Source organism: Xenopus laevis, chromosome 4S, assembly GCF_017654675.1.
Source record: "Xenopus laevis strain J_2021 chromosome 4S, Xenopus_laevis_v10.1, whole genome shotgun sequence".
NCBI classification, from domain to species: domain Eukaryota; kingdom Metazoa; phylum Chordata; class Amphibia; order Anura; family Pipidae; genus Xenopus; species Xenopus laevis.
The window spans coordinates 6319803-6332788 of record NC_054378.1 but is presented as its reverse complement, the minus strand read 5'-3'; the positions used below and the strand labels follow the sequence as shown (position 1 = coordinate 6332788).

General features: G+C 40.3%; 1 protein-coding gene across 6 annotated transcripts in view; it reads left to right on the top strand.

Moving 5' to 3' along the window:
• The window catches only part of LOC108714932 (synaptotagmin-7), a 230659-nt gene that overhangs the window by 207733 nt on the left and 9940 nt on the right, over positions 1-12986 (top strand). For all 6 annotated transcript variants that reach the window (XM_041560872.1, XM_041560871.1, XM_041560873.1 and 3 more), the window contains 2 exons: positions 6061-6331; positions 8705-8874. In XM_041560872.1, coding sequence (XP_041416806.1) covers positions 6061-6331; positions 8705-8874 — 441 coding nt within the window. The remainder of the gene's footprint in view (positions 1-6060; positions 6332-8704; positions 8875-12986) is intronic.

Sequence of the window (12986 nt, the reverse complement as noted above, 5' to 3'; positions counted from 1 at the left end):
AGAGAAGCCACATAAAACAAGATAAATATTCCCAGCGCTCGGCTCACGTTATAAAAATAACATCTGCACAATCCTGACCCCAGATGGATAAAAACAAAACAGCGGCTCCCCTAATCCTCTCACCAGGTGACAGATGTGAAAAACGAGGTCGGTGTTTGTGTTCACAGACGAGACACCGAGGCACAATTAACCGCTCAAGATATTATATGTTTGGATGGAATGTTCGCGTGATTGTGTGTGTGTGCATGATAGCATGGCTCTGCTCATCCGAATCTTGTACGGTTTCACTTTATTTCTCACTAAATGTGCCTGTGCATCAAAAATCTAAGTAACTAGAACCCTGTTTATAAATAAGGGGTCTATGCTGCTGTGTGTTAAAGAAGTGAGGGCATCCAGGGACCTGCCATTTTGGAGTCAGGAAGGACTTTTTCCCCCCTCTGAGGCAAACTAGGGAGGCTTCAAATTGCCTTCCTCTGGATCAACTGGCAGTTAGGCAGGTTAAAATAGAGTGAAAAGGTTGAACTTGATGGACGTGTGTCTTTTTTCAACCTAACTTACAATGTACATTTTAGGGGCCCATAACAAAGCCTCCGATTGCACTGGAATACAGTGTTGGAACAATGTACTCAATGTACTCATGTAATGCATACGTACATAGCTTTGTAAATTAACCAAATAACCTTTATAACAATGCATGGTTTCTGTATATCCAGCAGAGCACCTGAATTAGTCTTTACCTATAACGTTATCTGCCTGTGTTGGTGGAAAACATCAGCAGGGAAATCTAGGCCCTCCATGTTCCCAGTGTATCAGGGTTTGTTATATTGCAGAGCAAAGAATGCTTTGGGCCATAAATTCAATGGAATCATAGCTCATAAAATGTTCTCGGACCTGTGAGTTAAGATCAGCTTGTTTGGTGACTTCTCCAAATGAGCAGATATTTGTCTGAGTTCAGGATTCAGCCTCTTCTTGAGAGGACCACATCAAAATGGGAATAGGTCTGAAAGATGTCTAGCTGATTTACAGGTAGAAGTCATTCAGGTAGGCATTAGAGAGGCACCATACCTGGTCAGCAGATGTTACCAGCCAGTGTATGGTCACCAAGAGTTTCTGTACTATTTACATTAAGAATGTCCACCCTCCACCAAATATTCCTTTACTACTAATGGCTCATGGGGGATACCTTGGCATGTTATTCAAAAGAAAGCGTGCTGGACATGGACATGTTTGATTGAAATAGTGTTCCACTAGCCTAAGGACTCGTGCACACTGCTGATTTTACTCTGACTCTGCTTTGTATTCTCCTGCATGGTCTGACTTTGTCATCCGATGAACTAGATTGTTCAACACAATATTGCATCTGAATGCCTATAAATTTGCCCCAGGTCTCCAGGATCACAGTTCAAGAACAATAATGGTTATTGGTTATTTACAAATGCAGTGTAGTGAGCAAAGTGCAATTTTCAGACACAAATCGGCATGTTTCAGACACAAATCATCAGGTTGGGATATTATATGACAGGTGGGTCGGTCGAGGTTTCATCGACAGAATTGATATAGAATTTAGTGAGTAGGGCGGCTGTCTGTGGAATAGAATAGGAGCTAGGAGATGGCGGTGTGCTCTGGGCAGTTTGGAAATAGACACCCACCCTACTCACTAAATTCTTTTCCAATTCGGTTGATGAAACCAGCAAAGGCCAGGGCTGTCATTACAAATTTACCAGTAATGCACTTGTTGGTAAATTTGTTATAACTATTACTGTGCCCTGGTCTTGGCTGATATTTTAACACCTAGATCAGTTAAATACCAGTGTGTAGGGATGCACCAAATCCAGGATTCAGTTCAGGATTCGGCCAAGATTCGGCCTTTTTCAGCAGGATTCGGCCAAATCCTTGTGCTTGGCTGAACCGAATCTGAATCCTAATTTGCATATGTAAATTAGGGGCAGGCTTTTCGTCACAAAACAAGGAAGTAAAACAATTTTTCCACTTTTTCCTTTCCCGCCCTTAATTTGCATAAGCAAATTAGGATTTGGATTCGGTCCTGTATTAGGCCAAATCTTTCACAAAAGATTGAGGGATTCTAAAGAGTGGATTCGGTGCATTCCTAATCAAAACTAAAGCAATTGTGCTTGTGCGTTAGGATTGCCACCTTTGCCGGTGGCTAAACCTGAACAAAGGGTGGAGCAGTGATCTTGGGGTGGGCATGATGACATCAGAGGCAGTCACAATGATGTCGTGGCGTTATGATGCCGGGTCAGGGTTATTGCACTTATCACTTCTTTGCAAATGGCTGGATTTCTGTCCAGTTTTCGCAATGTTTTAAATAAGACAGAAAGTTTTGAAAGGACAGCCCTTTGACAAACTAAGATGTCCAGTTGAAACCCACACGGCTGGAAACCCTACTTCTATCTATTCTGCCCCGATGAGTAAGACCAATCCTTTAACTACAGGTAAGGGATCTCTTATACAGAAATCATTTCTCCAAAAAAGTTTAAAAAACAGCAATGCTCATTTAGGAAAACAATTTCTTATTTTTGATTTATTTGCTTATTTCTGTTTCTGTAATAACAAGAAACGAACTGCGCTTGATAATAACTAAGTCATGTCAAGGTGAGGATCTTGGTATTTAAGTGGTTTTCATTTATTGGCCAGATTATTGTTCACAAGGCTGAAAACCGAACAGAAAGTTGAGACATTAGAAAAACCGAACAGGTGGCAATGCAATTGTGCTCGTTCACAAATCAGAGACAAGATGCAGATAACACTTTTAGAGAGGGGATTGCACCAGTTTTGTTGAGCGCTTGTGACTGTATTATATTGTGTAATGTTTAGGATATGTTTTATGGGGGATTTCCAGCCTGCAGCCCATCAATCATGTGCTGTTGGTTGGTGGTTGTTGCTGGCAGAGTATTTGTCCTGATATAAAAATTCAGTGTCTTTGTGCAAAATAGGTGTTTTATTCTCCCAGATATAGAGACCCTAAAGATTTAGCTGTTAGAAGCAGTTATTTCTAGTTACACCACTATTTATAAGCGCAGTATATTGTTTTACTTTAACATCATTGTTTCCTGTGACATCCCCAGAACACGCTCACCCATACGCCTGGAAATGAACTAAGAATAATCGGGTAACAAAAGTCGTCATTAATATAGTTATCTGCCTTCCGCGGGTGGTCATTGTGCGAACAATTGAATATTCTCTCGTTAATTCCAGGGTTTGAGCAGCCCAGGGAACGTGAGACAATAAATGTGCTTATACAGGTGAAATAGGGGAATTAATTAGGCCTGAAGCTCGGAGATATGATCCTTCTATTACTTTAAATTCCCTGCCTCTAAAAGAAGAGGTGAGATGATAAATGAAAAGCCATGCTATGCAATTCCTTTATATAGATATGTACAAGTTTCATAGATTGATGGAGCATAAAATATATCACATTGTTTGCTGAGAAAGCTGAGAAAACAATTTCATTGGGGCTGCATTTTGCCAGGAGAGGTCAATGATTCCGTAGTCTCCTACTAGATATTTTCTTAGATTCCCTAAAAAGCGAGAGGCGTCGTCGTTTAACAAGCTCCGTGTTTGGCATCTGCTAAAAACACGCGTGTCTGTTATTTCGGAGAGAATGTTGTAGCTGTCACAATTGCTCGCGTTCAATTGCATTTCACCGGGTCACTGACACGGCAGGCAAAATAAAAAGGGGGCAATGGGTATAGTTTCCCCCCTACTCACTGCAGATAAAAAAGGAAAGCCGCAAGCAAACATGGCCGTGTATCATGTTTTATGAATTTGATTTGGATGCAGTTACTGTATATGGTACTTTGTGCATGGAATTTACATATATGGGGGCAGTGCAAAATGCAAAAAAAAAATGAGCACCATGTTTGCAGGGTGGTGTGTAATTGTCCCCCTGCACAACCCAAGATGGATTTGAATTCAGATGTTCAACCTTAGCAGAACTAAGGGACACCAGGGTCCTGTACTTACAGCCTGTTGATGGCTAGGGATGTAGCGAACCGCCGAGTATGTGTTCGCGAACGCCATTCGCGAACACTGGCAAAAAATGCGAACAGTTCGCGAACTGTTCGCGAACTTCGAACATCCGAAAATCGTTCGATTCGAACGATCGAAGGATTTTAATCGTTCGATCGAACGATTTTCGTTCGAATCGAACGAAAATCGTTCGATTTTAGCGACCGAATGGTCGAATGGTCGAACGATTTTGACGCAAACGCCTATTGGTGAACGTCGCGCGACGTTCGCGAACTTGCGGCGGACGCGAACAGTCGAAGTTCGCGCGAACTAGTTCGCCGGCGAACAGTTCGCTACATCCCTATTGATGGCAGGTGTTATGTTACTCAGTGTGCTCCCGGGAAGGGTGTTTGATTCACTCTTTTTTTTGGGTCTTGCACTATGCACATGCACTTCTTGCCTAATCTTGCTTCACTTCCTTTGCTCCAGCTATTAGGTGAGCGGGAAGTATTCCAGTCGCCAGCCGGAGCCTTACCAAGGCACTCAATGGCATTGCACTTTACACTTGTTTCATACTTTTATTCACTGGATGGGTGTCATGGTCCTCTGGGCTGGACCCCCAAGACTGGGGGAAGCTTCGGCAGAACCCAGAGTAGACGGGACTGTACTCTACCGTTTCTGAAACAATTTTATGTTCACTATTCCTCTCTCAGCATTTGTTTCTCTTTATTCTGTGTTCATGCAGCAGTTGGGCGTCAGACAGTAGCGTTCGTTGAGGGGGGCAGGCCCTGGTGCATGACGCGCAGCCGGGCCCCGCCCCTCCGTACGGCCGCATTTGGCCGAGTTTTCAATGGCGAGCGGACTGCCGGGGGGCCCTGAGGGGGTGCGGGCCCTGGCCCGCTCGCATCCCCGCTCCCCCGGTAGTTCCGCCACTGGCATCAGATATTCATTGACAGTTAGATCCAATATATCTTATAGGGGGGGCTCCTTTTACTTAGAAGAGGTGAAGTAAACCCTAATGAATGAAATGAATGTGGCTACAAATGGCATATTTTCTATAGTGAACTTATTGCACGAGGCTAAAGTTTGAGCTTGTCAATAGCAGCAATGATCCAGGACTTCAAACTTGTCACAGGGGGTCACCATCTTGGAAAGTGTCTGTGACACTCACATGCTCAGTGGGCTCTGATTGGCTGTTGAGAAGCTAAGCTTAGGGCTCGTCACTAATTATCCAGCACAAAATGAGCTTCCCTGGCTGTAATATAAGCTGATGCTACAGGTTTGCTGATTATTCAATTCTGATGCTAATTGCACTGGTTTCTGTGCTGCCATGTAGTAATTATCTGTATTAATTACTAATCAGCCTTATATTGTGCCATTTCTATTCTATGTGTACTGTATATTGTGAGTGGCTCCCTAAGCTCAGTAAGTGACAGCAGCACAGAGCATGTGCAGTGAATCAGCAGAAAAGAAGATGGGGAGCTACTGGGGCATCTTTGGTGACACAGATCTTTACTGCTAAATGGCTGTGGTTGCCTTGGGCTGGTACAGAAGCCTAAAACATAATGTACAACATTTCTACCTACTTCTTTAGTCAAGCTTTAGTTCTCCTTTAAAATCACCAGACATCATGTCTCTCTACATGCAGAATTTGTGCAAAGGGCAGTTATTTTGTTAGATTTTGTTTGTACTGGAATCAGTTATTTGAGTGAGCTCTAATACATCTGCTAGGAAAGGAGCCCCCCTATAAGATATATTGGATCTAACTGTCAATGAATATCTGACACCCAACTGCTGCATGAAGACAGAATGAAGAGAAACAGATGCTGAGAGAGGGATAGTGAAGATAAACTTGATTATTTCAGAAATGATGCAGAATGTTTAATTGATTGTTTTTATAAAGTTTCTTATTTCAGTATGATGAAGCTTATATACAATTTTCATTTTTGCTATAGTTCACTAACTATTGACACAGTTTATGGTCGGGCTTCATTCCCTTTTAAAGGCTAACTACCCCTTTGAGATTCAAGCAGATATGTACCTAAAAAAATGACATGAGTTCTGATATAAATGCTGTGATGTATTTTTCAGCTGTCACCTGGGTCGGATGAAGAAGATGGTCACGAGAGTTCAGGAAGAGAGAAGCTGGGTCGCATTCAGTTCAGCGTGGGGTATAACTTCCAGGAGTCCACACTCACTGTCAAGATCCTGAAAGCCCAGGAACTACCTGCCAAGGACTTCAGTGGAACCAGCGACCCCTTTGTGAAGATCTACCTGCTGCCAGACAAGAAGAACAAGCTCGAGACAAAGGTGAAGAGGAAAAACCTCAATCCACACTGGAATGAAACCTTCCTTTTTGAGGGTGAGACACAAAATATGGAGGGGTGGGGTGCACCGCAATATTCATCATCATCATTAGACACAGGATATCAAGGCTTCCTTTAAATAATTGTATAATTGTGTGCACAAAGCCTTGGGTTTTCTATGTCAAATGCTTTAAAGAGGAACTAAAGTCTAAAACAGAATAAGGTTAGAAATGCTGTATTTTGTATACTAAACATAAACACGAACTTACTGCACCACAAGCCTAATCAAACAAATGATTTATGCTTTCAAAGTTTGCCACAGGGGGTCACCATCTTGTAACTTTGTTATACATCTTTGCAAGACTAAGACTGTGCACATGCTCAGTGTGGTCTGTGCTGCTTAGGGATCGTCATAAATGATCAAAACAGCACAAGTCAAATAATATCTGCCAGAAGCCGATACAGCAAGACTGATTAATAATCAGAATATACAGACTGCACTGGGTCTGCAGATACAAATCTCTACATGGTCACCAGCTGCTTTACAAGGAAACAAACAAAGCTGCTCGAGGTCAGGGAAGTAAGGTAGGAGGGCCGTTTGAAAGTATGATTGTTTCCCTGCAGAGCAGTTAGGGACCATCTGAAGTTTCCTATCTGTAGCTGTCAGAGCAAGTAGATGAAGGGGGAATTTCACTGCATACAGTCAGGTTTCTTATAAAAACAGTACACATTTTTTAATAGGTTTCTTTTTCATTAAAGAAAGTAAAAATGGGATTTATTTGCCTTTATATCCCCTTTAAGTTTAGTAAGTTATAGTACTGCCAATTCTTAGCAACTTTTCAAATAGTTTTTTTTTTCATTATGTGCCGCCTTCTTCTGACTCTTTTGAGCTTTCAGAATGGAGGTCACTGACCCCATTTAAAGGGGTTGCTCACCTTCAAAAACTTTTTTACAAATCACTTGGTTTCAGATAGTTCCCCAGAAATAAAGACCTTTTCCAAATATTTCTGATCGTTTTTCTAATATTAAAGTGTAAAGTTTCATTTTTCACTTTCTAAAGCAGCTCTGGGAGGGGGGTCGCCGACCCTTTAACTGTTCTAAATTATCTTATCTTTGTCCCTGCTGAGCAGAATCCCTGAGTTTCATTAAAGGCAGCTGTTAGAATTGATATAATAGTTGCTGATTTCTGGTGAACAATCTGAAAACAACTGAACTGAAAAAAGTATTTGGAAGGTGAACAACCTCTTTAAAAACAATTGCTCTTTAAGGTTACAAATTTACTGTTATTGTAACATATAATTACATGTCATTTTATTTATGCTCTCTTCAATTTATAGTCCAGTCTCTTATTCAAATCAGTGCTTGGTTGCCATGGTAATTAGGACCCTAGCAACCAGATTGCTGAAACTGATAACCGAACAGCTGCCGAATAAAAAGCTAATAAAAAAACACAAATAATAAAAAATAAAAATAAAAATGTCTCAAAATATCACTCCCTATATCATATTCCAAGTGAACTCAAAGGTGAACAACCCCTTTAAAAGTAACATCAACTCTGAAGTGGAAGATGCCATATTGATTGGCTGGACTTAAAGGAACTATAGCACCAAAAAATGAACGTGTTTTAAAGTAATACAAATATAATGCAGTGTTGCCCTGCGCAGGTAAAACTGGTGTGTTTGCTTCAGAAACACTACTATAGTTTATATAAACAAGCTGCTGTGTAGCCATGGGGGCAGCCATTCAAGCACAGGATACACAGTAGATAACAGATAAGTACTACTATAGTTTATATAAACAAGCTGCTGTGTAGCCATGGGGGCAGCCATTCAAGCACAGGATACACAGTAGATAACAGATAAGTACTACTATAGTTTATATAAACAAGCTGCTGTGTAGCCATGGGGGCAGCCATTCAAAGGAGAAAAGGCTCAGGTTACACAGCAGATAGCAGATAAGCTCTGTAGATCATAATGGTGTTATCTGTTATCCATTATTTAACCTGTGCCATATAAAGTCTAGCCAATCAATATGGCATCTTCCACTTCAGAGTGCAAATACACAGGGATGTCAAAATAAGTGATGAATTTCAGTATAACTTGATAGAATAGATCAATTTGTCTATGTTTTGGGCCCCTAAATGTAATTTGCTGTGGGGTCCAGAATCATTTAGTTACGCCACAGTAGGGAAGGATTATTCTTCGAAGCCTCCAGTTATGTTCATACTATTGTCCCCATTGGCAACTGGCAAATAATCAGATGTAAATCCCATTGGATAACATAAGGAAAATCAAAGTGATCCAATATCCTTCCATGCCTTTTATCCTATGATGCCCCGTATAATGTTCAAATAATTTAATCTTTTTACAGTAGGTCTAATATATTGTGTCCGTTGTTATATATTGATGTTTCTTGTTCCCTTCCTACAGGTTTCCCTTATGAAAAAGTGGTGCAGCGGGTTCTGTATCTCCAGGTATTGGACTACGACCGATTCAGTCGCAACGACCCCATCGGAGAGGTCTCCATCCCTCTGAATAAGACGGACCTGACCCAGATGCAGCCCTTATGGAAGGAGCTAAAACCGTGCAGCGATGGAAGTGTAAGAACAATCTCTTATGGAGGCCATTAGATGCACAGATAATATCGTACGAAACATGAGTGTATGGTGAGAAAAGAGCCGGCCGACATTAGCAGAAGACTTGGATATCGGTCGGCTCGTGGATCGGGCTGGAAAATTTTGAAGGAACCAAACATCGGCCATTGTTAGTGCTGAATGGTCAGATACAGGTAGAATTGTATTGTTTCTATATGTACAGTGGTGTGAAAAACTATTTGCCCCCTTCCTGATTTCTTATTCTTTTGCATGTTTGTCTATTAGTCAAAGATAACATAATTGAACACAAAATGCAGTTTTTAAATGAAGGTTTACGTTATTAAGGGAGAAAAAAAACTCCAAATCTACATGGGCCTGTGTGAAAAAGTGATTGCCCCCCTTGTTAAAAAATAACTTAACTGTGGTTTATCACACCTGAGTTCAATTTCAAAGGTTATAAAGCCATTTCTAAAGCTTTGTGACCCCAGCGAACCACAGTGAGAGCCATTATCCACAAATGGCAAAAACATGGAACAGTGGTGAACCTTCCCAGGAGTGGCCGGCCGACCAAAATGACCCCAAGAGCGCAGAGACAACTCATCCGAGAGGCCACAAAAGACCCCAGGACAACATCTAAAGAACTGCAGGCCTCACTTGCCTCAATTAAGGTCAGTGTTCACGACTCCACCATAAGAAAGAGACTGGGCAAAAACGGCCTGCATGGCACATTTCCAAGGCGCAAACCACTTTTAAGCAAAAAGAACATTAAGGCTCGTCTCAATTTTGCTAAAAAACATCTCAATGATTGCCAAGACTTTTGGGAAAATACCTTGTGGACCGACGAGACAAAAGTTGAACATTTTGGAAGGTGCGCGTCCCGTTACATCTGGCGTAAAAGTAACACAGCATTTCAGAAAAAGAACATCATACCAACAGTAAAATATGGTGGTGGTAGTGTGATGGTCTGGGGTTGTTTTGCTGCTTCAGGACCTGGAAGACTTGCTGTGATAGATGGAACCATGAATTCTACTGTCTACCAAAAAATCCTGAAGGAGAATGTCCGGCCATCTGTTCGTCAACTCAAGCTGAAGCGATCTTGGGTGCTGCAGCAGGACAATGACCCAAAACACACCAGCAAATCCACCTCTGAATGGCTGAAGAAAAACAAAATGAAGACTTTGGAGTGGCCTAGTCAAAGTCCTGACCTGAATCCTATTGAGATGTTGTGGCATGACCTTAAAAAGGCGGTTCATTCTAGAAAACCATCAAATAAAGCTGAATTACAACAATTCTGCAAAGATGAGTGGGCCAAAATTCCTCCAGAGCGCTGTAAAAGACTCGTTGCAAGTTATCGCAAACGCTTGATTGCAGTTATTGCTGCTAAGGGTGGCCCAACCAGTTATTAGGTTCAGGGGGCAATTACTTTTTCACACAGGTTTGGATTTCTTTTCTCCCTAAATAATAAAAACCCTCATTTAAAAACTGCATTTTGTGTTTACTTGTGTTATCTTTGACTAATAGTTAAATGTGTTTGATGATCAGAAACATTTTGTGTGACAAACATGCAAAAAAATAAGAAATCAGGAAGGGGGCAAATAGTTTTTCACACCACTGTATATCTGACCATTCAGCTCTACACGTGTGTATTGAAACGTACAATCTTTCTTCCAAGAAAGATCCTAATTGTTAAGTCTATGGCCGCCTTTAATGCTCTGGAAAGTCTTCGAACCGCTGTTTTAGTTGCCATATTGTCATGTCACGGAGATGTGATCCTCGCATCTCTAATGGAACAACTAAACATCCAGTCTTGTTCTGTGTCTGTTAATTATAGAGACAACATCCAGTCATATCAGCTCACAAATATAACCACAGACAGAGCAATTTACATAAATGCTCAGTGGAGCCGTCAGCCGAAACTGGGACGCAGGCGAGATAATGATCCAGCCCCAGTTATGCCATTTTGTTCTTCCAGGTCCAGTAAAGCAATAAAACTGGGAAAGTGTTCATTTGACTTGAAAAGGATTAATTTCTATTCTTTGGAACAGATAGAACAGCTGTTTCGGAGCTCAGAGACCTGAGTTTGTCGCACAAACAGTGCTTTTGGCAGCATTGTATTCATGATGGGTGATTGGTTAGTGCTGCTCTCTGCACCTCAACCCAGATTTGTAATCCATAGCAAGGCCAGATCCAACATGCAACCTCCATTAATTGTAACGTGTTCAAACTAGGGTTGCCACCTTTTCTGAAAAATAAATACCGGCCTTCCTATATATGTATTTATCAATTGGCCGGCGCAGGGCAGGGGGAAGGCAGGTTGGGAGATTGTCGCCCCGAAGAAGAGGAGATTTGTCGTTGGGAATCTCCCAGAATCTGCTTGTGTGGCCAGACCTTTACAGAGATTGTACATCATTCACATCAGTCCCCACTGGAGCTGACAATCTACCTATAGAAGCCCACATAAGCAAAAGGAGATCCTACAGTCCACATAGGGTTGCCAAAAATACTGGCCTTCCTATATATTTATCTTTATTCCCTATTAATAACATTGGGATCACTGACCTTCCTATATATTTATCTTTATTCCCTATTAATAACATTGGGATCACTGACCTTCCTATATGTTTATCTTTATTCCCTATTAATAACATTGGGATCACTGGCCTTCCTATATATTTATCTTTATTCCCTATTAATAACATTGGGATCACTGACCTTCCTATATATTTATCTTTATTCCCTATTAATAACATTGGGATCATATCACTGACCTTCCTATATATTTATCTTTATTTCCTATTAATAACATTGGGATCACTGACCTTCCTTTATATTTATCTTTATTCCCTATTAATAACATTGGGATCACTGACCTTCCTATATATTTATCTTTATTCCCTATTAATAACATTGGGATCACTGACCTTCCTATATATTTATCTTTATTCCCTATTAATAACATTGGGATCACTGGCCTTCCTATATATTTATCTTTTTTCCCTATTAATAACATTGGGATCACTGACCTTCCTATATGTTTATCTTTATTCCCTATTAATAACATTGGGATCACTGACCTTCCTATATATTTATCTTTATTCCCTATTAATAACATTGGGATCATATCACTGACCTTCCTATATATTTATCTTTATTCCCTATTAATAACATTGGGATCACTGACCTTCCTATATATTTATCTTTATTCCCTATTAATAATATTGGGATCACTGACCTTCCTATATATTTATCTTTATTCCCTATTAATAATATTGGGATCACTGACCTTCCTATATATTTATCTTTATTCCCTATTAATAACATTGGGATCACTGACCTTCCTATATATTTATCTTTTTTCCCTATTAATAAGATTGGGATCACTGACCTTCCTATATATTTATCTTTATTCCCTATTAATAACATTGGGATCACTGACCTTCCTATATATTTATCTTTATTCCCTATTAATAACATTGGGATCACTGACCTTCCTATATATTTATCTTTTTTCCCTATTAATAACATTGGGATCACTGACCTTCCTATATATTTATCTTTATTCCCTATTAATAACATTGGGATCACTGACCTTCCTATATATTTATCTTTATTCCCTATTAATAACATTGAGATCACTGACCTTCCTATATATTTATCTTTATTCCCTATTAATAACATTGGGATCACTGACCTTCCTATATATTTATCTTTATTCCCTATTAATAACATTGGGATCACTGACCTTCCTATATATTTATCTTTTTCCCTATTAATAACATTGGGATCACTGACCTTCCTATATATTTATCTTTATTCCCTATTAATAACATTGGGATCACTGACCTTCCTATATATTTATCTTTATTCCCTATTAATAACATTGGGATCACTGACCTTCCTATATATTTATCTTTTTCCCTATTAATAACATTGGGATCACTGACCTTCCTATATATTTATCTTTATTCCCTATTAATAACATTGGGATCGACCATCATTTTTACTAGCCAGGTGGCAACCTTAGTTTAAAACAAACAAGCTTCCTATTCTCCCAGCTTCCAGGCCCGGATTTGCGGCAAGGCCGCATAGGCCCGGGCCTAGGGCGGCAAAAAATAGGG